The sequence below is a fragment of the Polyodon spathula genome, chromosome 5 (assembly GCF_017654505.1).
Source record: "Polyodon spathula isolate WHYD16114869_AA chromosome 5, ASM1765450v1, whole genome shotgun sequence".
NCBI lineage: Eukaryota > Metazoa > Chordata > Actinopteri > Acipenseriformes > Polyodontidae > Polyodon > Polyodon spathula.
Window position 1 is genome coordinate 31,960,414 of NC_054538.1, and position 26,514 is coordinate 31,986,927.

Consider the following 26,514-nt stretch of genomic DNA (forward strand, 5'->3'; position numbering starts at 1 on the left):
CCACTTGAAATTTACTTCCATCTGACTAATCCCGGACGAAGATTGCCTGACTATTCCAACATTCAACAACCTTCATTGGGCTTATTCTCAAAATTCTCATCTTTGAAGGTGAGCTCTGCATGGGGTACATGTGTGGCTGAGTGTAACTGGTAGATATCTTATGTCAGAGTGAAAACTCTTAGCTAGTACCGTCACACAGGAAGCTTCTGGGTCACTTCCCAGTGCTTAATTTGTGCTGGGGCTTCCTCTGGGCTTGACAGGGGAAAGCACCATTACCTCTTATGTTATGGAAGTTTAAAAATCTCATACTATGTTTTGCTCTTAAATGCATGCTGTTTACGAATTTAGCTTTTTCAATCACGAATAATATAACATTTTCTTAAAATTCAGCGCTAAGTCCCGTCCCAGCGAAGTTCCCGTCGTTTTTTGGTACAAGGCAACTGTTTGACGTGGGTGCGAAGGCGGAGTGTTGCACTGCGGTTGCTCATGCACTGGGATGAAATGGCAAAGGAGATGCATCTCGACACAGGCAAAGACAACAGCGCAAGCCAGGGCTAAGGGGGGTGGGTCTGTAGTTGGAGAATATATCCAGAGGCTAAAAAATAAAGTCTCTAATTACTGGCATTTTTTTCTTTTCTTTTTTTTTTTTTTGTCCTGCTGTTGGTTTTAATTTTTCTTTCTGTGCATACTACTACTTCGTATATGCGTGACTGTAAACTTGTAAATAAACTTGTTATGTTATTTTGAATGCACAGTTCTTAAGAACAGTAATATTGTCACTGTTTGCGCCCCGGCACCTCTCTGTACAAAGTCATATCTCCAGGTGAATGTAAATTGATTTGAAACAGGACTAGAAGAGTGAAAGGTATCATTAAGTTGTATCATGACTGTCACTATGGAGTTGTGCAGAACCCACCTCTGTGCCATGTCTTCTAGCTGCTCTGTGGGGATCGGGACTCCATTAACTGAACCACACCTGTGGATCTGCAGGAATGGCTGCTTCTGCCCCTCCAGGCCTTTCAACACCTCCTGAAACAGGAAGAAGAGAGAAGAAAAATCAACTAACCAGCTATTTGGTCCATAACTTAAAAACACTCAACACTGGTACATTTGTGAATACTAAAAGAAAGTCTGTGAAACAAGGAAATACAGAAATAAGTTTAAGTATTTCTAAAATTAACCAGCTATTTAAATAAGCACTATGGGGTAGATGTACTAAGATGAGCGAGTCGCAGTGCAAACATACCGCAATTTGCATTTTTGTTGCAACAATTTGCAACGTATACATTTTGCCATATGTACTAAGATGTTAATGAAAATATTACTATGTTTATGAACATATTAATATGTTAATGAAAAGAGTCACAATATATTAATTAAAATATTTGCTACTTCATCTTAGCGAGGTCTCTAGCATTGCGAATGTTCTGCACATTTTCTTTTTTCTCAAATAAATAATAAAAGCCAGCTTATTCCCATCAGATTCTACAGTGGGACCCCACCTTCAACCCCAAATAAAAAATATATTTCTACCAAAAAGCTTTTCATAATCACACAGAAGCCCCTCACTAAACTGAACATGTTTGTCTGATATAAGGAGGGTTTAGGTTTTAAAAAAATACAACACTATCGCACACATACATTTATAGTGCTCAATGTATTTTAAATGTAAATGATTGCACTGAAATAACACTAATGTGTTTTGGGTAGGCGACACAATACATAATAGGAGGCTGTGTGGTCCAGTGGTGTACAATGCAAATAAAAGATTATTTTAAATTGAAATTAAATGATTTTAGGGTGATTTTTTTTGTATTATTATTTCTAGCCTTGACAAGTAACAAAAAATAGATCATACTTGACAATGATCTTTAATGCTTATAGAAGGATAGTCAGTTCTCGTTAATACGAATTTCAAGGGACCAGCAACAAATTTTGCATTACACCACTAATTCGTATTATCATGAGTAGCCTATAAGCCAAATGTATACTGTCAGTTTTTATTTAAGTTAGTCAGTGGTGCAGTGCTAAATTGTGCACGGTTTCAAACCACCTGCACATTAATAGGTGTGTTTCCTATTCTTATACAGATGCTCAGAATAAGCTGGAGGGGTTAGTGGCACATGAAATTTGTTTTCAAGGCTTGCAAGTATACGCTGTTTTTAGGGAAAAATAGGTATTCGGTTGTTCACCTCAAAAATGTATTGAGCACAACTGACAATGCACGAGAAAAGGCGGACTGGGAAATACCAGGAACAGCTGCCACAGTCCACTGAAAAGACCCAGAGGCAAGATAATGCAGGGTGGACAATAGTTGGACTTCTCTGAATGACAGGCTCCAGGTTATCTTTTAAATCAGACAGCAGCTCAAGAGTTCTGTGGCTGCCGAGCCTGTGCTTAATTTCAATCGAAAAGTGTAATGTTGGTATGAAATACCATTTCTCTTCTCATCCTTCAAATCACTCGTTCTTGCTGAAGACAATGTCTCCTCCTTGCTGCAATCACAGTGGCCATGATTAAGGGATAGTGCTTTTCATACTGCCTTTTAAAGGTTTGTTAATTTTGACTGTTCAAAACATATTTTAGAAGTTCTTAACAAATTGATGCAATTTGAAGTGTCACAATTGCTGCCAGCTTAAATACATCTCATTACAATATTTGAGAGTTGCACTACCTCAACCCACTTTTTACAAATTTATGCAGGAACGTCCATAATTACATATTCATCTAAGGTTGAACCGCAAAGAAAAACTGCTGCCGCACGGCTTTTCCTAAAAAGTCGCTCATAGCATTGCGCTTGTTCAGTACATTTCACCCTAGACTTCCCAATAAGGTTGTAACTGGTTTGTGACTATTGTGACAGGTGCAACACTTTTGTACATCTAACCCTTAATTTACCATATATCAAGCTCAACACCTGGTCCCAAACTTCAACAAATGCTCATAGTTTGTTTCTCAAACTGAACTGGAATAATCAGCCATATTGTCACAATTCTATATAAATGTTATGTTACGTTTAACTTCTGCACATCAAAGATACACACAAGTGAATTCATCATGAAGTACTACACCTTCTGCTATGATCTTGCATGAGCACTAATACTGGTTTATGTACTTCCATAAAGCTCAATTTAAAAGGCAAATGCAGGTAATTAGGGCTATCATAGATTTACCTTGTGTTGCTGGAGTTTGCTGTGGATAATGTTAGCGGTCTCCTCGTGGGCCTGCTGAACTGCAATCTCCTCCTGCAGGGCCACCTCTGCCCTGTGCAGCCAGGCTCCAATGGCACCCAGGGGTCCAGGCAAAGACTTATCAAGCTGAATATGCCACTCTAGCAGCTTGAGAGACAAGAATGAAACACTGCATTAGGAACAATTTCCCAGATGCATTGGAAGCACCAGATTAATACAGAACGATAGTGAGATGTTACATGATGTTAACAAAAACCAGAGATGATGAGGTCAGATGTGATGTAAAAGCATCTGAATCTCTTCCAAACATATTCACAACAAATTATGGAAGCGGGTTGACTTGACTGTTTCCAAATCATAAATGTTTTTAGTGAGGAGAAACATTAGTGCATCTACTGATATACTGTATCTTAGTTTAATTTTATACTAGGCACTAAGAAACAATGGCCCCTATTCACAAAACGTTAAGGACTTTTTAAAGGAATGTTTTGTTAAGGGCTGTTTTTACTGCATATTTGAATTGATGAGATCACATTTGCAGTGTATTTTTGTTTGTCAAAGCATTTGTTAACTTACTTTATAAGAATGTTCATAACACTCTGTGGCAAAGTGCCCCGCCCCTGTGTGTATTTTGTGTTGTATGTTGTGTGTTAATGTTGGTGTATAGTCATTGGTACAAGGGACATAAACGGGTCTGTGTAACACAAGTGTTTAAAATGTATATTTGTATTTAGGCATGAGGATTGCACAGCACTTCATGTGCAGGTAAAATGTAAAATGTCACGTGCAGTTGTACCGCGACTCCAATTGAATGACTGATTAGCAATCGAGTCTCGGTACAGCTGCATAAGAGCAGCATGTTTTCACCCACTCGGGGTTGTGTGTTCGGTGAGTGGAGAACGCGACTGGAGACAGAGGTTATAATAATAGTTAATAGTTAAAATATCAGCTCACTGTGTTTGTCTGTGTAGTCCGTTTTGTTTGTCTCTTTAATTTGGCGAAAGTGCCGTATCCTGTGTTTTTTGTTTGTTACAACCTTTTTATTTACTGTTCTGTTCATTCATTAAATGCTGAGCGAAACCAATTGCTCAGCTCCACCCAGCTCCATCTCTCTGTTGTTTATTTCATGGTTCCCGTTTCTGACCTCACCCACTACAGCTGTCTTTGTGACACACTCTTAAAAAACTGTTGCGTAAAATAATTCCTATATTCAAATACAGTGCATTGCATCACATGAAATCTGAACTAAAATGAACTTTAAAAAATCCTCACCCTTAAAATGAAAGGCAATATGACATGTTCTTACCCTGGCAGTGGCTTTCTCCCATGTCTGTTTCACCAAGGCCTGATCCACTGACAGCTTCCCCTCCCTCTGTACAGGCTGGATCAATACCTCAATCCGCTTCTTTTTCATCTCATACTGAACTCTAAAACTCTTGAATGACTGAAACATAATTTGTAATTCTTAATACAAACACATATAACATGCAAGATAACATGTACATGCCAGTCAGCACTACATATTTATAAAGTCAAGAAATATTTTGTATTGGTTATTTATTCAATTAGTGTTATACCCATCTTTAACTATTAAACACTCAACGACATTAGCCAAGCTTAAAATTGGGGTCCTGTGCAAAAAATGGATGCAAGTAATGCATATCACTTTTAAAGCTGTCTTGTCAAAATAATGAATTTGAAATTACAGCTATCTTTATATCTGAATTGTAGCAAGTCCAATTTAAGAAGTCGTTGAGATATAATGTTTAACGTTCTCGTTTAAATTTGTACAGATAATGAGATCTAATAGGAAAGTAAAACTGAGTAAAAGGTTTCAGCAGTTAGGGGCCACAAGTGTTTGGAGAGCATGCAACTCCACGTCTCTTCCACCATACTCCAACATACCTTTAGTGTCTGGACAGACTCATATGTCTGAGGTTGAACATTGTGTGACTTTCTTTGTGAATAACATGATTTTCTAAATATTTGGCCTATGATTCCAGGCTAAAGACATTGTATTGCAAAAAAATGAAGTTGCAGTTAGAATATTCTAGCAAAGACAATTTAAGGACCTCTACCCCGTCAGCCTCACCTGATATTTCTCCTGCAGACTTCCTTCAGACACCTGTGCTCTGCTAAGGTCTCTTTCATACTGTTCCAGCCAGGCCTGGACCTCTCTCAGTGTCTGCCGGTCCTCCTCCTAGGGGACAAGAAACAGAAACACATTGCTAAGGGTTAATAATACCAACCAGAACCCTACAACATGTACACCTATATCGCTATGTACTTAAACTGTTTGAAAACCATTAAATACTAGATGGGAACCATTTGGAAATAATTTTAAATAGTTTAAAGTCCCACATGGTATAGCAAATAGCAATAAGTGTTGTTTTAAATAATATACCATTAGTAACTGAAAACGTTCTGACCTTCTTAGATTATCTGTTTAATATTACCAGATATTTATCTTACAAGAGTCACAAAAAAGCACTTCATTAAAATCCCTTAAACTGTACAATTATACAGCCAATTAACAGTTATGAGGGTGAAATATGTCAGATACCTCTAGGTGACGTTTGAAGTTTTGATGGCTTATAAAAACCCATCTTGTGCTGTTTTAACCTTCTATAGCTCCTGATATAAAGCAAACGTATAAAGATGATATGTATAAGACAAAAAGTTTTGGCTAATTCCTTCCTCAGCTTCTACAAAGCCGTTAATCAAAATGTTTGTCTACTTGACTTAGGTGTTGATTTGCTGAAATTATACTCTACCGGTGTTAGCCACCCTTAGATTTTATTAGAGCATTTTACAGCACTGGAGAATCCCCTTGGATTTTATTAGAGCATTTTCAGTACTGGTAAATTCCATTGGATTGTATTAGATCTTTTACAGCACTGGAGAATTCCCCCGGATCTCATTAGAGCTTTTTACAGCACTCATGAATCCCCCTGGATTTTATTAGAGCATTTTCAGCACTGGAGAATTCCCCTGGATTGTATTAGATCGTTTTACAGCACTGGAGAATTCCCCCGGATCTCATTAGAGCTTTTTACAGCACTCAGGAATTCCCCTGGATTTTATTAGAGCATTTTACAGCACTGGAGATTTCCCCTGCATTGTATTAGATCGTTTTACAGCACTGGAGAATTCCCCTGGATTTCATCACACGCCTATTAAAAGGTGGTTGATGCAATCTAGGTTGATCAAATTGTTCATTTAGTTTTTTATAAAACACCTGAGTAACCAACATGTGAGTTCCCCTGTTCATTGAAGTACACAAAACAAAAAACAACTTGTATGACACCAAGAGGATAGCATCCAAGATCTAATACTTCTTTTTCAGAGCCTGTCCTCCAATAAAACCCAGTTTTGGACATGGACAGTGGGGTAAAATGAGCCTATGAAGTATTCCTGCCCACTTATTAGCAGTGATTGTCTGTAGTAACAGTGAAAAACTGCTTTTTCCACGGTAAGTGAGACCAACAACAGTTCCACAGTGTGGTATACGTATTACAGGACCCTCCTCAATATTCCAGACCTGTATCTCGTAATATTATTGTTAAAGCCTAGGTGTTACTATAAACTTTTTTATTCTGTTTATAAAAAGCAAGTAACAATACCAGCATGCCCCAATTTGACATGTTTATATCAGTGTCATTTCACAAGTGCTGTATACACGAGTTACCTGCAATGCACTCTGTCGCACATAACTCAAGCATTTGCTCAGTGTCTCGAGGACCAAGATCAAACTTGCAGGAAAGCAAGGCACAAACAAGAATGCAAACATAACATAAAACATATATTAGCTGAAAGACGTGCATAAAAAATAAATGGTCAACAAGCAGCAATGCAGACAGACACGTCATAGCATGACAGACGGGCTCGATTCCGAGCTTTCACACCTTACCTGAAGCTTGGGAACAGAAATTGCAAAAGTTGGAATGGAACGAAGTAGCTCCTACCAGCACAAAGCAGACAATGGATAGAAAAACAGCAGAAGCGTATGAGGCGCAGCAGAATGCAGGAGATTAAAAACGATTCACTGCTTAGACTTCAACAACCCATTTTCATGAAGTGCAGAGCTAACAGAAAATGTTAAATCTTATGCAATTACTGCTGCATGGCAGTATAAGAGTTGCTGATTTTTTCAAATGGTGTCACTTTTTTTTTTTTCAAATGGAATATTAGTTGTAGACAGATTACATAAAAATGGCCACATATTTATCTACAACATTAATTTACCTGCAGTCCCTATTTAAATGCAAAACTGAAATAATAAAATTATGTCACTGATGTTAAAAAGGCTGTTGGTAATTGACTAGTAAACGCGTTACACAAGACAGATAAAACATGCCTGTATTCTAGAACAGAATTATTTTCATCCCTAAGGTTTATACATTGAACTACTGTAATTCTTTTGTGTTGAGAGAATCATCACGCAAGCCAAGCAGTTTTGTTTACAGCTACCAATGCAAACGTAAGCATAACAAGACCCTGTAGAACTACAGCAACCAGATATAAAATTGTTATAAAAAAAAGTTAAAAGAACGAAAAAAGTTGAATTATCTATATTAATCTCAACTATATATCAAAGCCGTTATGAAAATATTTAGATAAGCTTTTGTTTAAATTGAGTAGCTTAAATCAGAGAACCTGTATGGTTTTCTACTGTGTTGTGACAAAGCCTCTCGGTACTCAGAAATGGAAATGGAGCGCTCTGATTGGCTCAAAAATGGCTAATGATGATGACTTGATTTTCAATATATAGTTCTGAAGACTAACAGTGCCGTATAAGAACATTATATTATATAATTAACATGGAGACAGGGGTCAGTATGTATTGTAACATGTTAACCGTGAAATAAAACATCAATGGCTACTTAACAAAGGCCTATTAAGACACCATTTTCCTCTTTTTCGCTGCTTATCATATTGGACTGCGTGTCTGTAGTATAGAAAGACACTTTGATTACACCAGGTTTATCCACAGATAGTCAAAATAAGTAATGATCAGCATCACCAAGCAGCATAAACAAGCAATGACGAAGCAACATCATGATCTAGAAAGCTGTTTGCACATGTAGCAGTTGTTTGTTGCCACTGAGAGTCTGGTAAGACCAAGGTTAGACTATACGGTTACATCATGCAATTGTTGAAGAATCGTTTCTTACTCTAAAACAAAAAAACATAGAAAGGGGTTTTGTCCTATTAGACTGTCCTATTAGACTGTCTAAGCAAGCGGTAAATAAAAAAATTCTAGTATTATTAATTACGCCACATCAAATACACTGAATCAGGCTCAGAAACAGTCTATTAAAGAAGCTGTAAAGAAACCTACCTCTTCGCCTTGCCCATCCACCTCTGTGTTACGGGGGTCTGGATAGTGCTTTAAGAACTGAGCTACATATGTCATGATAGACTTCTCATCTGGCTTGTCAATGTCCACATCTGGAAGACAAATCAAAGTAACTCTCACTGTTGCTGGCGCGATCATTTAGATCTTATATAAGACTTCTTGTTTTCGTTTGATTTTGATTGACATGTTCTATACATATTCTAATTACTCTATTACTAATTCATTTGTATTTTTGCTCTTATTTTCTAATTGATTATTTAAATAAACCCATTCATGTCATATCTGCACATCCCAACCTGACTTAATCATAACAGTTAAACTTTGTGTCTCAATCGTAACAGTATGTTTCAACCAACATCATTAAGTGCAAAAGGATCTGGCACTTTAGAGTTGACTATGGTTAAAAGCCATTTATAGTAATAAAAGGTCACGATATGAACTCTAGCTCAAGTTAAAAAAAAAATAATAATAACAAACAGATATGGGATTACAATAGACATTTTCCACTGAATAGTGATTCCCTGCATTTTAATGGAGGTTTTGTAGTGTAAAGTACCTGAAAAGAGTTATTTACTCCAATAACAATCATACCTTCAGGATCAAGCAGGCGTGGGATTCCCAGATCATTTTCAGCAATAGTAAAGGCATCTTCAAGGTTCTCTCTGTTGGTTCTCCTCCTCACTTTATCCATGTCCACCAGGTCTGGGCGGATTGCGTAGATCACAGAATGAAAGACAACACCACTCCGCCAGCTCTTATCAAAGTCTTTCACATCGATCCCCAGTCGTCTTTAAAAGAAACATAGACACAGGTCAGTGCTGTAGACTGACTTTAACTTCCTGCAATGGGCTACCTGTTTAATTCTATGACCAAAGAGAGACAACCAGAGATGAAGAGCGAAGAACTTACTTTGCGGCTGTGTATTGCACCCATTTCAACAGAGCCTTCTTGGCAGTCCCTTGGAACTTAGTAATGACTTTTCTTTTCACAGGTGGGCTTGCAGTCTCAGAACTGGCCATGCTGTTCACAGATGAGGTGCTGCTTGACAAGGACTGCAGCAGGGGTAGATTGCTGGTCAGCTCTTCAATCTGCAGGAAAAAGAGCACACACATCATTAACAGAAAACACTGGGAGTGAGTTAAGGGAGGCAATTCTCTCTGCTGAACTGAACATCCCATAAACTATTGATCACTTCAGAATTCTACATTATTTCTGCAGCACCAAAAAGGGAATGGGGGAGACAACATTTTACATTTGATTTAAATAAGCAAACTCCTTTTATGATACATTTTACAACAGAATTTTGAATCTGAATTGGATGTTCATTTTCACTTTGCTTTATTATTATTATTATTATTATTATTATTATTATTATTATTATTATTATTATTCAGAAAAAGGAAAATAAATTACAGCAGTATTTGATTAAATAAAGACAAAGCTTTACAATTAAGACTTCAAGAGAACAAATGACTAATCAGTCACTCTTTTTTATTACATAGTAAGCACAGAAAGATATAAGTTACCTGGAAATACAATATGATGGTCCATATCAAACCCAGTACTATTGATGGTCTTCCGTCAACAATATCTGTTGAGTTTATGTTGACTAATTTGATCTGTAAATCAGACATAAAAGTATTATTTATTTCTATTCTTTCTAAGTCTAACATTACAATGTGTTACTTCCCTGCATAGAGTAAATCAGTCTTTACATAATAAGATTCTTTATACCGTCTTCATTTCTGGAATATTACATTTCTTATATGTTTAATAACTTATCATGTATGTCCTCTATCATTATTTACTCGGTGTATTCAGTCTATATACCTGTAAGATGTACTGGACCTTGCTGTGCTGTTTTTTATCATTTTAAATAACTTTCAGTACTTTTTTGGCATTATGAACAGCTTCGGGCAAGTCCGATCTATCCTGTAGTTTGGTGGTATGTATATATATTTTGTATAAATGTGTATTATTATTATTATTATTATTATTATTATTATTATTATTATTATTATTATTATTATTATTGCTACAACATTATAATAACGATTGCTTTAACAAGCTTATGTGTAGACTAGTCAATATTTTTTATATTCTATTTGCCAATATCTATCCTTTTATTCTCAACTGTGGTCAGGACCACGGATCTTGAAAACGCATAAATAAATCATTTGCAAATGTTCACAACAAACATGATTTTAAGAACATATATCGTTACTAGTCCTTTAAGAAAACGCTTAAACCGCATGTTGTTCTCCTCCACTCATAAGGTGGCAGTGTTTGAATAATAATAAGTTACTTCTATTCTGCACTCCTGCAGAGTTAAGAAGGAACGTCAGCAGGGGCCAGTTCACCCTAATTAAAAAATAGTCCGAAAATTTAGATGGTATAAGGTACATCATTCCTTAGGGAATTCAGCAAGGGGCTATAACTTTTTTTGACAATAGCACATTCTAGTATTGTATGATGTTTATGAAAATTGGTTACAACAATAACACAAGTACAGTCAATTCTCGTTAATATGAATTTCAAGGGAACAGAAAAAAAAATAAAAAATGTGTCTCATCAGTAATTCGTATCATAAGTAATCTAAAGCCAACTGCATACTGTCAGCTTTTAATAAAGTTACTGTACCGGTAACACTAAAATCTAATTTCAACTACAGAACTATTAAAAGTATTACACATTTTTAAAGACTCTGCGTTTTATTAAAAAATATGGCTGTAAGTTAACTTTTAAAAAGAATACATTACAAATGGACTGCACTTGAAATCAGCATGTCCCATTCTGATGAAATTTTTAAACCACAAAGGCAAGGCGTCCTTATTGAGAAAATCAGAAACACTGATGACTTGCTGTTCATAAGCCTGTATTACTGTATCCTGTTTTTTTTTTAGAATGGTTGACAGAGTGTTCGTGGGAATGTTGAAATCTATAGCAACATTTTCTTTTTCTTGTACGGTGGTGCATTATCCACTGCTTTCAACATCTCCACTTTTGTCTGCAAGGACAGTGCACATTTTTTGCGTGATCACTATGGCAACTCAAAATGTATCATAGGCTCTAGTCCCCAAACAGCACTAAAAAATAGTACAAAGGCACTAATGTGGATGCAAGTTAATACACTGCCTAACATCCTTTACACTCAGCAGTTTGGATGTTTAGTCTTATTCACATTTTTCTTCCTTGGGAGGGCTCCAAAATAATTAGCATCAACAGGAAATTTGTGTTTAGTGAATTTGTCTTTTAAGAAGTAATTTACAATAAACGACTGCTAAAATGAGTCTAATCCGAGTTCGTTTTAATGAGAATTGACTGTAATTATAACATTTGCACATTATAGGACCTCTCACACAAAAGCGTAGTGCCAATACCGCTGTACAAAACAGCCGGCTCTTTTGCAAGGAGCATATAATCGGACTCATGTCTTTGTGTGTGATTGCATCACCTACCAGCCCTGCTGCTGACTCCCCACGTGCATGCTACAATATATATATATATATTATATACAGTGCCGTGAAAAAGTATTTGCCCCATCTGATTTTCTGCATTTTTGCACATTTTTCATATTTTCACACATCATGCTACAATTAAAAGAAATTTCTGAAGACCTCCGGAAAAAAGTTGTTGATGCCTATCAGTCTGGAAAGGGTTACAAAGCCATTTCTAAGGCTCTGGGGCTCCACCAAACCACAGTCAGAGTTATATTGTCCAAATGGAGAAAGTTTGGGACAGCAGTGAATCTTCCCAGGAGTGGCCATCCTGCCAAAATCTCTCCAAGAGCAAGGCGTAAAATCGTTCATTAAATCACAAAGAACCCTAGACAGCATGCAGGGATCTGCAGGCCTCTCTCGCCTCAGCTAAGGTCAGTGTTCATGACTCCACCATCAGAAAGACACTGAGCAATTCGTGGCAGAGTAGTAAGGCGGAAACCACTGCTCACTAAGAAGAACATGAATGCTTGTCTCAAGTTTGCCAAAAAGCACCCTGATGATCCTCAAGAGTTCTGGAACAATGTTCTATGGACAGATGAGTCAAAAGTGAACCTGTTTGGCCAACATGGGCCCCGTTATGTCTGGTGAAAACCAAACACTGCATTCCAAAGTAAGAACCTCATACTAACGCTCAAGCATGGTGGTGGTAGTGTCATGATTTGCAGATGCTTTGCTGCATCAGGACCTAGACAACTTGCCATCATTGAAGGAACCATGAATTCTGCTCTGTATCAGAGAATTCTACAGGAGAATGTCAGTCCATCCGTCCGTGAGCTGAAGCTGAAGCGCAGCTGGGTCATGCAGCAAGACAATGATCAGAAACACACAAGCAAGTCTACATCAGAATGGCTGAAGAACAAGAAATTTAAAGTTTTGGAATGGCCTAGTCAAAGTCCAGACCTAAACCCCATTGAGATGTTGTGGCAGGACCTGAAATGAGCAGTTTATGCTCGAAAACCCATAAATGTCACTGAGTTGAAGCAGTTCTGCATGGGCCAAAATTCCTCCATAAGAGACTGATCAATAACTACAGGAAGCGTTTGGTTGCAGTTATTGCTGCTAAAGGTGGCGTAACCAGTTATTGAGTCTTAGGGGGCGATTACTTTTTCACACGAGGGCATTGGGTGTTGCAAAACTTGCTTTAATAAATAAATGAAATAAGTACCAACATTTTGTGTTATTTGTTCACTCAGGGTCCCTTTTATCTAATATTAGATTTTGGTTGAAGATCTGTTAACATTCAGTGTCAGAAATATGCAAAAATGCAGAAAATCAGAAAGGAGGCAAATACTTTTTCATAGTATATATATATATATATATATGGAAGAAAAGAAAAAAGCTTATAGTAAAGCTTATAGTAGAACTGTTGTGAAGTCAGTAGTTTAAACTAACCAGAGATCCTCTGTATACAGACTTTAGTCAGCATGACAAAAGAAAAAGATTACAGGTAGAAGGTTAATGACTGACAGTTTTGTGCCCTAATGGCAGGAAATTACAACCACTATTTTGGGAAGTCACTGGCCTCACATCCCGCCCAATAGATAACCCCAGTTAGTGAAAACAATCCTATCATCTTCTTCCAGTCTCCCAGTCAGACAGGATTAAAATCTCACAGGAAAGCACAACAAGGATAATATGGAACAATTTCAGACATACGCAGTTAAACTCTAACTGAATACCAATGAACCTTTTTTTAGCAAGCATTGGCTTTGAATTTCAATTGCAGTGAAGGACAAGAGACTGAGGGAATTTATTATTATGTGTAAGCATACGATTTTGCCACGGAGGACAAAAAAGTCATGGAAATCGTGAAAATCGTGAATTTGAACAAACGTCTGTTAAATCTTGGAAATGGTTGTAAAAACACGTTTGGTTAGGCCTTTATTTCCTTTAAAATGCAGTATGTCATGCACTGAAAATACAAATATGCGAGAATCTGTAAATTTCTTGAAACTCTTTAGCTGTAGTGTACCCAAGTAGTTGAAAATAAATACTCATTTTCTCTAAAACTAAACATTGCTAAACAAAATACTTTTTTTTTTTTTTTTTTAATTTCCTGCAAACTGTAGATAAAATGAGAGGTTCATCTTTTTTTCTGATCTTTGTGATGCTCTGTTTCTTGGACACAGTGCTGCCTGTGTGATTTGACCTTTGAACTACCTATTTTTTTTTTTTTTTTTTTTATTTTTAAAGGGGCAGTGATCTGTAGGCTACTTAGAAACAACCAATTTAAACGCCCCGTTCTTATTATTGAAGAAAAAATATATACAGTTTAATTTTGAACACAGCAGTCAAAAGCAACAGTCTTTATATTATTGGGTTTTTTTTTTGTGTGTAGTATTTGAGTATGTGACTTAACTCTGAATTCTTGGATTTTTTTCCCCGCAACTCACCCATGAAATATACAAAAAAATCACAGTGACAAAATCTTATCCTTAATTATGTGTCAGCATGACTGGATTTAGAACCATGAGTTGTATTTATTAAATTTGACTGTGCTGGGCTGGTTAGTGCAGTGTGTTTAAACTAGCCTTTCATGGAGTCTTTAGAGGTGATCTCCAGGGCAACCATAAGGCAATATTTCTTCATGAAGATTTATAAGATGTTCTACAGTTTTACAAGGAGCCTAAACCATGTGACTACTGTGCAGGGTAGTATGTACCTTAATTCTTAAGGATCAATAGAAGACATACAAAAACACATGAAGATCTGTACAGTTATAATTGTGTAAATTGTGAGTCCAGGCAAGTTTAATTCCACTATTGTCAAAAAGCACAAACACTTCAATTTAACAGCTTTGTTGATGGGTGATCTTTCTTTGTAATAAGTGTTATACAGTATAGACCCTTAAACTGTAATTCTATAATATTATAACCTGCTGTATGTGTTTCTTTTAACACAAATATTTTTTAAAAAGTGTTACCCGTCTGCCCTCCAGAAACTTGAGAGCAGTGCCAATATTGGACACCCAATGTATCCGTCTCATCTGACGGCCCTGCTCACATGGCTAAAAACGACAAAACAACATCAAGAAGGTTGAGCAATACATGGCAGTTTGATTAAAATATATAGAATACGATGGCAACATTATGATTTTCTGCCCCTCAAAAAAGAATACTATTAAGGAAAAATTACGTTAAATTATGTTAAAATGTCAAAATAAGTGAAACAAAAAGCCTTTACTGATAAAGTCATTAGAAAATAAAATTAAAAAATTGTACAGGTAAACATGGAAATATTTAGATTTTTGTTTTAATATCGCTTTTAGGATATCTTGAATGCATGGCAGGCTTATCGCTTGAAGGGAATATAACTGGGCTCCAGATGTTAACAACATTTTTTTTTTTTTTTATGTTTTGTCAAGTGCCTTGAAACATTGCCTAATTGTGAATGTATAAATGTCAGATGGTGTTGATATACTGTAGTTTCAGCAAATCATTTCCCAGTGTATTTGCATGATTAACTTAAAACAAATGGTTCGGCCTTATACAATTGTACTTACTAGTTTTTGTCCTGACAGAACCTCAAGAAGGGCTAGCAGCATCACACCATCTTTAATGTCTTCAAATAGTTCATTCACCACCAAAGGGGGCTGGCGCTGTGAATAAAATACAAGATTGTTTAAACTAAATGTTTGGAAAGGAATAAAACTATTTTATTGGTATGGCACTAGCAAGAAACATGCTACTTTTATACAGCTAAAATGTAATATAAATTGTGCCAATATAGTGTATAGGTACTAATATTTACTTCAACTCGTGTGAAATTGTACAATAAAATATCCTACTCCTAAAATATATAGTCCCACCCTTTTATCTGGGCATTGCAGTGTTTATAAAAACTGTCATTTTCCATCATTAACTGCCAAAGGTAAAAATAATGTTTCCTTTGCATGGATTACAGAATGTTTCCAACATCTACAAAGATAACAGACAATCAAGTAACATTTGTTTATAATGCCAAGTGCCTATAAATGCTGCTTTTGGATGTTTTCATTTCATAAGCTGCATTTGTTCACACCTAGCAGCAGGGTGAGTAAGTGTGCGTTTGGAAAAGAGGAGACAAAATATTTGGGTTAAATGTTGGGTAATGGCAAAATAAAGCCTACTGTAACCAAGGTCCGGGTGCTCTTGGGTGTGCCAGTACCAAAGACAAACCACCAGGCTAGTGTTAGGACTAGCAAGTTAAGAGGGTTTTCTGAGCCTGGAGTGCCGGGCGATTAAGCGGTCCTATTTATAACACTCTTGTAGCAACATTTTGAATGATCTGGACACACAACAACATTTTCAGGCAGGCCTAGAGAAACAAAAGCCTGTGCCAGTTTCTCAGCATCAGGAGAGGACTGACTGGCACAGATCTCAGCTATATTTCTAAGATGAAAATTTCATATTTTGAATATTAGCCTCAAAAGATAACTCATGATCAAAAACAACACCCACATTTTGTATTTTTAGATTACGGTTACTAAGAAAAAAATGTTAAAATGTAATCAGGAACATGTCAACAAGACAAAGAGATTTTGTAAAGGTAACTTTCAAGCCTGGCAAACCATTCAAAATAATGCCAGTCTTGTCAGTCACCGCTGAATAAATAAATTATTTAGCAAGCAGACTAAAACTGGAAAAAAAATACATTCATACCATAGCTCCAGTGAACACAAATTGAAGATGCAACTATAACAGCCTTCCCCAGCAGACTGCAAAATCACAGGAAAAATCCCAGACCTGCACTGGGATCTTTGACCCCACTTTTGCATAACCCCAGTAAACAGTAATCTGAATGTACAGCACTGTTAGTTCAGCCTTTGAATCAACACTCCACTGTCACATACTGCTAACTGCAATTGCAAAACAGAGAGAGCAAAATCAAAATGCAGGGGCTAGACATAAATCACCTTCAAATCATAGTCAACAGGACAGCCAAGACAGCATTAATTCACAAGGCAAGTCTGCAAGGTGTTGATCTGGAGGGATACTTGTCCATACCTCAATTAGACTGTAAGTAACTTGGAACAGGGAGATGCAACTTTTACATACAGAACAGCGAACACAATGAAGGATAGTCCATTTAACGTAAAGGGTGTGCTAAAGATGGTAGGTTATTAACATTTTGTGTGTGTGTGTGTGTATATATATATATATATATATATATATATATATAAAAACACACACTGTACATATAATTTTACATGTCAACTTTGAAATGATTTTGTATACACAGTGCACAACTGCCCTGTTATCTCTCATCTCTTATCTGTTTCAAGTAATCAATACACAGTATTATTCTAATATATGTTAAATATGCCCTATTTTGCATGTTGTTACTTGTTGGCTCTTTTATCAATACCAACACACAGCTTTGCTTGCTGAGCAATGTACTGTAGCAATAGGTTCTGTACTGTTCACAAAGGGTGGTCTTCGATGCCCTTCTACTCTCCATCTGTGAAGCCTGCACATCCATGCCAATTGCACAGTGACACGTACCCAACATAATCTCAATATGTTACATTATATAACAACTGCTCTACAGCATAGCAAAGTGCTTTGCAAACCAACTGAGTAAGCACACACAGTGAAATGACTCATGATAGGGCTCTATTACTCAGACCATTGAGGCAATGCACAGCACGGCCCAGTACACTTAAATTATGTTTTTCACACTATACATTCCGAGCACACAGTTAGATACAAACTAGGTTCCTATTCATTTTCAAGAAAATGTGTTAAAAGGAAGTAGATCCTTTCTCAAGGTGCAGTGCGGGTGGTAATGGTGATCTGTTTGCTGTGTGTATAATTCCTACATACAAGGTTAGTCCTCCTCTATAATTCTACATGAATCATTCTTCATCAGTAATCACACTACCCACTTGATAAACAAGATTAGATACACATGGGCTACAACACAGAATGATACACGGTCATTCCCTGGGTAAGGACTCTGCTGTTGTCAGTAAAAGTGCACATCTGTACAGTTCGCTTGGCTTGCACCAACACTAACTGCATTACAAGATCATTAGATTCTGAACCGTCTGCAGTGTGCACATGATAGGAGGCATTAAAATTATGCTGGCAAAAAGGATATACTTTTTTACAGATAGAAATCCATCCTAAACCTATATAAAACATATGCTATATTAAGTTTTATTTCAATAAGTAGGCTAAAACATAATCCCCTTAAATATAGGCATACAATGGTCGGTAGATGCTATATTATTATTATTATTATTATTATTATTATTATTATTATTATTATTATAATATCATCAGTAGTTCATGCAGCCTACTGTGGAAGAAAAGTGCTAATTGGATTTTATTCTATAAACCGATCTGTCCTCTATGTCTTTACAGTCATATCTTTGGGTTTTTATGCCAAACACACAATCTATGCATTTTCACGCATGATCTGCCATGTAATACAGGAATAAAATCAATGCCTGAGGACAACTGCTTCAGAATGGACAGAAGCACAACAAAAACAAAACCCAAAATGATAGTAAAACAGACAACGCCAAGCTAGAAGGAGCAAAACAACCTGCAATCACTAACCTGTTCTTGCCTCAGAACAATTCCTGAAGAAAGCCTGGTAGCCAACACATTTAACTATGACTCTGTGTTGGCAGTTGGCAGTCTACTACCGAAGGTTAATAAAAAAAGCCTTCTCTAAAAAAGATCTGAAAATATAGACTGTGCATATGTACAGCTTTGACCAAAAGTTTGGGCCTAGAATTTTAGAATTGAGACATAAATAAATAAATAAATAAATAAATAAATAAATAAAATCTGAACAGGATTTAGATCTTTTATTTAACATTATGTAAGCAAATAAAAATTGCACAATGATTTCACAAAAGTCTACCGGAAGCCATAATAATAGTACAGTATTTCGTGTTAGATTTCGTTAAGTATATGGAAAACTACAACGTGGTATTTAATTCGGCATGTTAACGTAACATTATTCAGCAGGTTTAGGGTGATGCAAAACCTTTGGTATGTACCGTTACTTTAAAACAAACAGTCAACCAATAAACTGTACTTTAGTATTGCTATGGAACTACAGTACTCAGCTTATTATGCAGCATTGAGCCATATAATTGGCTAACAATAATGTTCTTCAGATGCCTGCAACCACATACAATTATTCATTAAATCCAGTTATACGAGTGAATCTAATACTGTACTAACAATACTTTATTAGAAGACTAGATATAATTTAGTTACGATAACTAATTCAAACTTAGTATATTACATTTTTGTTTCTCATAAAAGGAAAAATCACAGAGCCTAGCAATTTAATAGGTCTGGATAGCTTCCATCAGGAAAATTAGATAAGGTGACATTCAATTAGGACCTTAATTAAATTAAAGTGGAATTATCATTACATCCTACAGAAGTTAAAACACAAATATAGTAACAGGTCTTGCCCAAAAAAAAAAAAAGGGGGGGGGGGGGGGGGGGGGGGTGGGGCAAGGCCAAAATGGCCTTCAGATCAATAAATCTGTGGAGGGCACCAAGGCCACTAAACTTAAGTTTATTTTATTTAAATTATACAGTTTCCGTGCCAATTGTTGCTCGATTAAAATAATTTTAACAGCAGCAACTCTAAAGTCAGATTTACAAAGAGCAAGATATCACAGCACATTAAACAAGTTTAGCATTTGTTCCCATCCTGATAAAAACAAAAGGATCAAGCAAGACTTCAGACGTACATTCATGTTTAAAGCAAGACAATGCAATAATGAGTAATTTAACCAGTAATGTTACAAGAAGGTGAAATGTAAAAGAGGGGTATGTAAATTTACTTACTCTACAGCTACGGCCAAAAGTTTTGCATCACCCGACAGAATTAACTCATTTTGCTTCATAAAGTCGAATGAAACCTGCGGAACAATGTTACTGCAACATATTGAATTACATACCGCTTTGTAGTTTTCCATATACGTAACTAAAAACTCACAAAAATTGAATAACATGACATTTTGAAATCTAACATGAAATACTGTACTACTAAATTTTGCGATACCATTTTGTAGTTTCTTTGATTACATGAGGTTAAATAGAAGACCAAAATTATGTTCACACACACACACACACAGTGGAATCAAAATGGATTTAATTAGGAGTTTTTGCCACCGATCAACACAAAAAAGTCCATAATGTCAAAGTGAAAAATAAAATCTACAAATTGTTCTAAATTAATTACAAATATGAAACAGAAAATAACTGATTGCATAAATATTCACCCCTTTGCTATGACACACCTAAATAGGTTCTAGTGCAACCAATTGTCTTTAGAAGTCACATAATTAGTTAAATGGAGTCCACCTGTGTGCAATTCAGGTATTTCACATGATTTCAGGTTCAATACACCTGTCTCTGGGAGGTCTCACAGTTGGTTAGTACATTTCCTAACAAAAACAATGAAGACAACTGAACATTCAAAGCAAATCCAGAATAAGGTTCTTCAAAAGCACCAATCAGGGGTAGGATATAAGAACATTTCCAAGGCACTGAATAGCCCCCAGATCACAGTAAAGTCCAATTATTAAGAAATTCAGAGAATATGGTACAACTGTGAATAAGCCGTCCTCAAAAACTTAGTATTCGGGTGAGAAGGGCACTAGTCAGGGAGGCCACCAAGAGGCCTATGGCAACTCTAAAGGAGTTACAGTCTTCCATGGCTGAGCTGGGAGACACTGTGCATACAGCAACAATAGCCCGGGTGCTTCACAAAACTGGCCTTTATGGGAGAGTGGCAAAAAGAAAGCCATTGCTGAAAAAAACTAACATCAAATCTCGGCTAGAGTTTGCCAGAAGGCATGTAGGAGATTCTGAGACCAAGTGGAAGAAGATTCTATGGTCTAATGAGACCAAAATAGAACTTTTTGGCGCAAGCCTAACACCGTACATCATCCTGAGAACAAGATCCCTACAGCGAAGCATGGTGGTGGCAGCATCGTGCTATGGGGATGCTTCTCTGCGTCAGGGCCTGGAAAGCTCATGAAGATAGAGGGCAAAATGGATGCAGCAAAGTACAGAGATATCCTGGAGGAAAACATGCTGAAGTATGCAAAAGACCTGGGACTTGGGAGAAGATCCATCTTCCAGCAGGACAATGACCCCATAAATACAGCCAAAGCCACACTGGAGTGGCTTAAAAACAAAAAGGTCAATGTCCTAGAGTGGCCCAGTCAAAGCCTGGACCTCAATCCAATTGAGAATATGTGGAAAGAGTTGAAAATTGCTGTTCACCAAAGGTCCCCATCCAACTTGACGGAGCTTGAGCAATTTTGCAAAGAAGAATGGGCAAAAATTGCAGTGTCCAGATGTGCAAAGCTGGTAGAGACTTATCCAAATAGACTCATGGCTGTAATTGCTGCCAAAGGTGCCTCTACCAAATATTGACTCAAGGGGGTGAATACTTATGCAATCAATTATTTTCTGTCTTGTATTTGTAATTAATTTAGAACAATTTGTAGATTTTATTTTTCACTTTGACATTATGGACTTTTTTTTGTGTTGATCAGTGGCAAAAACTCCTAATTAAATACATTTTGATTCCATGTAACACAATAAAATGTGGAGGGCAATTGTGTCAGAATGGACAGAAGAAACACCACAAAAACAAAACCCAAAACGATAGTAAAACGGGCAATGCAATGCTCAAAGGAGCAGGGGTGCCATTAATTTCGATCCCTGCAGTGGCACGGTAGTGTTTCTTTCCTAAAACGTTTTAAATAAATTTACACTAATGCAACTGCTCTGCAGTGTGAATACATTATAAATGCTCACACAGCTCAAATGAAAACAACAGTTGTACTTATTGTTAGCGAAAACGGAAAGCAGTTTTTAATTTAGTGCTGTTGTATTGCCAAGACAGTGTTGTCACAGTTGTTTTTATTAGCTGGCTTATCTGTGCATTCCCAGGATGTCAGACTACATTGTATGGTATTTAAATTAGCCCTGCTCTGCTTGAGTGCTATGCATGCACATCCTAGCTTTTTATTTAAACATAGTATGCCTGGATTTAACATATTTGCATTGTTTTTTACTGGTCTGTATTTAATGTACTGTGCCCTGTATTTCACTGTATTTAATGTATTATGCATTGTTCCTCACTATCTTGTAAAACGCTTTGGTATGGTGGTCCACTATGAAAGGCGCTATATAAAATAAATAGATTGATTGACTGATACCTTTTCCTAGCCTTGTTTACAACTGGAGAAGTGCACTGCCAATTAGTAAATGTGAAATATTGTTTAAGTGACAAATAGTTTAGTCATGTAATAGAGAATGGTTTATTTTTTTTGATTAAGATGGCCCTGCAAATCTTTTGAAACACTGATGTTCATGTTATTACTGGTAGTGTACATGTTAACAAACAAACGAAATGTCTATTGGTAATGTTTCCCACTGGATCTCTTATGAATGGAAAATAGTACTCCTAAACGGGTTTGAATCTACATTTGTAAAATAACTTCCTGCAGTTGCAGAATCTGTTGTAGTACAGCATATTATCTAGTGTGTCCTTGAAAGGCCAACATAAATAAGACAATCGGTCTCAATTGGCAGTCTAGCCATTTCAATGAACCACCATGTGGTTTTTCAATGAAGGGATAAGCATGAACTGCAAAAAAAAAAAAAAATTAAAGCTGCTGCAATGCACACAGAAACGTGACACATTTCATAGATGGCACGGTAGTATATAATTTATTTACCACTGAGAACACACAACATTGAGTTACGCTCACCATATTGATTAGTCTTAATTTAGAAGAGGACAAAAAATCTGTACCCAAGAGGTAACAGGAGTTCCCTTTCAATTTGAAGATGGCCACCAACGACATTATGGGCTAGGTATCGCTGAGCTCTCTACACCATAGCTGCCAATAGGCCCCTTCTTGGGATGACACACTCGGTCCCGCCCACCAAGGGATTAAAACCATCATACTGAGGAAGCCATTTCTCTTTTTCCTTCTCACAATGGTTCACAACCATCTGCTAAATTGTGATAGTGACCAGAGAACCAAGTTTCAAACAGTCTGTTCAGTCGTAGATTTGAAAACGTCTCAACTATAAACCTACGCATTCATAGGCTAAGGACTTGAAAACATTCCAAACTTCAGAAGTCAAGATTTTGAGTTAGTATGTTCTTACTCATTTGAATGACTGCCCATGTGTCCAACAGCAAGACAACATATACATTTCCCACTAAAATTGGCCTTTAGAAAAACTAGGCCAGTTTATTCTAGAAGCACAAGTCTAGTCATGAGTCTCTGAAGATAAGGAAATGGGAAAATAATTTTACTTTACCTTTGCCAAATGGGAATTGATCCATTTAGTAAAAGTTCTTTTCTGCACTGCCTCCTGTTCATCTAAAAATAAAAAAAAAACAGCAGCCAGGATAAGACATTGTTTCAGGACACAAATGGATTACATCTTATTTTGTCAAAACAAAGTAGATCAAGTGAAATAAAAAATAGCTTAAAATAAAATACAATGTTTGTATCACAATATACAACATTGATCTAGATCTTATCAAGACAATGACCTTGACTCGATGGCAAACACCATTGCTCGATTCTGTATATTTCTTTCCATGAATCCATAAAACATGTAACCCACAACATTCATTTGCCACTATTAGGTTTCTCACAATCAATTTCAATAGCACAATTTCACTTTTGAGGTTACTATGAAACCCCTATTTAATACTATTGATGAGAGAGAAATATATGATCATAAATCTTACTAAACCTTACAGACCGTCTCAAATCAATCAATCACATTCTGCGTAAAACTGTCATTATGCTGCCGTAGTTGTCCTTGAAAGATGACCACCACTCAGATTCTTAAAACTCTCACTGAAACAGTGACTTAGGTCAAAGCAATCAAACCAATGTTTGAAAAATGTTTCCAAAACCAAAACAATTCTTTAAAAGAAAAAAAAAAAATCACAATAGCATTAATATTCTTCCCAGTGGACATTACCTGCTGGATGGTTGACCTTGGGGGTCTTTTCAATTATCTCAACAGGAGAACTTATTTGCACCATCCCAGACTCAATAAATCAAGTCTAGTGGAAAATACTTTCAGGATTAATATTGAGTTAAATGATGGCAGTAATGTGCTTTGTTCCACTGCTGTTTAAAAAATTGGAAAAAAAAAACCTTATATTCCATGCAGATTCCATGGAAATACTCTATATACAGTAGGCTGATCTTTTAAATGTGAAGAGGTCAGATGAACGATCTGGCAGTAAAGAGCTATGCGGTGCCTCAATACTGATAAACCATTAAAGCAATGCATGAAACACCAGAATGGAACCTCTAGCCCTATTGTGAATGCAGGGCACATCTCTCCACACTGTTAAACCAACATGGGTGACTTTGAGCTGAGACCTTCCACTAATAATAATTACTAGATACAAGGTAGAAAACAACTTCACTAGTAACACTTAAAAAACAAAACAAAAAAAAAACATATATTTAAAAAATAAAAATAAAAAAACACCTGATGAGCTAGTGGCCATTTTTTCCACAAATGAAACATGTTAGCAATAAATCAAAGAGCACTACAGTAGTGTAAACACATACAGTTATGACAGAAAACAACTGCAGCAGTGTAGTGTATAGGGTATACTGTATATACAACAGTATGACAAGTACAAAACACTTATTAAGGCTTCTCAATTTTCAATGCTTGCACAAATCCCCAAGGGTGTTTGTGCTCTGATGTCTAATAGTGCCCTACTTACCATGCAGATACTGAAAAAATCCTGTCACCAAATTAAGAGAAGAAACCTTTTTGCTAGGAATTTCCTTATAGCGAGCCATTATGTGAGATGTGTTGTTCTGCAACAGATCAGCTTTTCATGTGTGTTATCCTCCAGGTACGAGAGAGAGCCATAGAAAATCCTTTATTTGTCTTCAGTATATAAACTGTTAATGTGTTTCACAATAACAGCAACAGAGATGCATCCACTGTCTCCCTTTCCAGTGGAAATAAGATGCATATGTACCGATCGAGAGATATTATCCTTTCCAAACGTTCTATGTATTTTTCTTTTACATCCTGCAAGAGAGAGCCAGCTGTGCTGTGTGGAACAGCCCTGCTGTTCTGACTGCCAGCATCCCTGTTAGCTGGAGAAATAATTTATTTCCCAAAGCCTAGCCAATCAGCAATGTGGAATTCTGTGATGTCAGAGCCCTAGAAGAATTATCCCCATTTGTTGTGAGTGGGGTCAGCGCAAGACAGTGCACTTTCTGATTTTCAAGAAGGCAGTTAAAGGCTAGTGAAAGGACATCTACAGTGCATTTCCAATAACAAGCTCCTTATCATGTACTGTATTACTGTATGCTAGTAATCAGTGGCCTGAGAATGGGCTTTAATCCAACTGTTACTGTATCAGGCAGCTGTGTATTTTGGAAGATTTATTTTCTATATTCAGGTGTTTCATTATTTATTTTGTTTAAATTTAAATTTGCTTCATTTTGCTGCTCTTGTTTCCTTACTGTTGTAACCAACTGGGCTTGTAATGTTACTTTTTTCTTTTCTTTTATTCAGCACAGATTATGTTTACTAAAGGCTCCGCTGAGGAAACATAGCTTTGTTTTAATTTTATTTTCCAGATTATTTTCCAGATTTTACTGTTACATTTTTGTTTGTTATATAGCAAAATTAACACATGCAATGCCAGGCCTATGCATGCAGCCAGAATAGCACTTATTCAATGTGATATGCCTGCAGGGTAGTCTGATGCAAAGTCATCACTTTGTTGACTGTTCCTTATGAAGCATCAGTAACTTGTGCAGTCGTGGATATGGAAACACCTGTTAACTATCCGGGGCTAAAACAGTATCAGCCCTGTCACAGAGACGGCCGAAGTGGGCGGCGTCAGAACCAGGAAAGGTAATGAAATATACAAAACACAGGACGGATGAAATGAAGTGATGAAGACGCCTGTTGGCGCCGGTTTAATACAAAATAAAAGGTTTACACAAACACGAAAAACACAGGACACGGCACTCTACGCCAAAATAAATAGACAAACGAAAACAGACTAAACTTAACAAACACGGTGAGCAGATACTTCGTTATTATTATTACTTTACTTATTTCCTCCGTCTCCAATCCCGTTCTCCGCTCACCGAACACCCAACCACCAGTATGTGACAACGTGCATCTATATATACTATTGTGCTGGGATTCAATTACCAATTAATTATTCACTTGAATCCCAGCACGTGAATTAATAAAGTGCAATTCCCCGTGCTCACATATTATTACATTTTACTTGCACGTGAAGTGCTGTGCAATCCTCGTGCCTAAATACAAATATACATTTTAAACACTCGTGTTACACAGACCCGTTTATATCCCGTGTACCAATGTCTATACACCAACATTTAAACACACCACACGCAACACATAACAGATAATATACACAGGGGCGGGCACTTTGTCAC

At 36.7% G+C, this 26,514-nt stretch overlaps 1 protein-coding gene across 1 annotated transcript in view; it reads right to left on the reverse strand.

The window, feature by feature from the left end:
* Nucleotides 1-25,134, reverse strand: part of LOC121316402 (nesprin-1-like) — a 161,502-nt gene extending 136,368 nt beyond the window's left edge. The window contains exons 1-12 of the mRNA XM_041251476.1: nt 24,804-25,134; nt 23,360-23,421; nt 15,553-15,648; nt 14,974-15,057; nt 10,077-10,169; nt 9,460-9,638; nt 9,142-9,338; nt 8,533-8,642; nt 5,284-5,391; nt 4,498-4,635; nt 3,174-3,338; nt 917-1,029 (exon numbers count right to left, since the gene is read on the reverse strand). Of these exons, the coding sequence (XP_041107410.1) occupies nt 917-1,029; nt 3,174-3,338; nt 4,498-4,635; nt 5,284-5,391; nt 8,533-8,642; nt 9,142-9,338; nt 9,460-9,638; nt 10,077-10,169; nt 14,974-15,057; nt 15,553-15,648; nt 23,360-23,421; nt 24,804-24,882 (1,424 nt within the window). The 5' untranslated portion in view covers nt 24,883-25,134. The remainder of the gene's footprint in view (nt 1-916; nt 1,030-3,173; nt 3,339-4,497; nt 4,636-5,283; nt 5,392-8,532; nt 8,643-9,141; nt 9,339-9,459; nt 9,639-10,076; nt 10,170-14,973; nt 15,058-15,552; nt 15,649-23,359; nt 23,422-24,803) is intronic.
* Between the last annotated feature and the right edge of the window lie 1,380 nt (nt 25,135-26,514).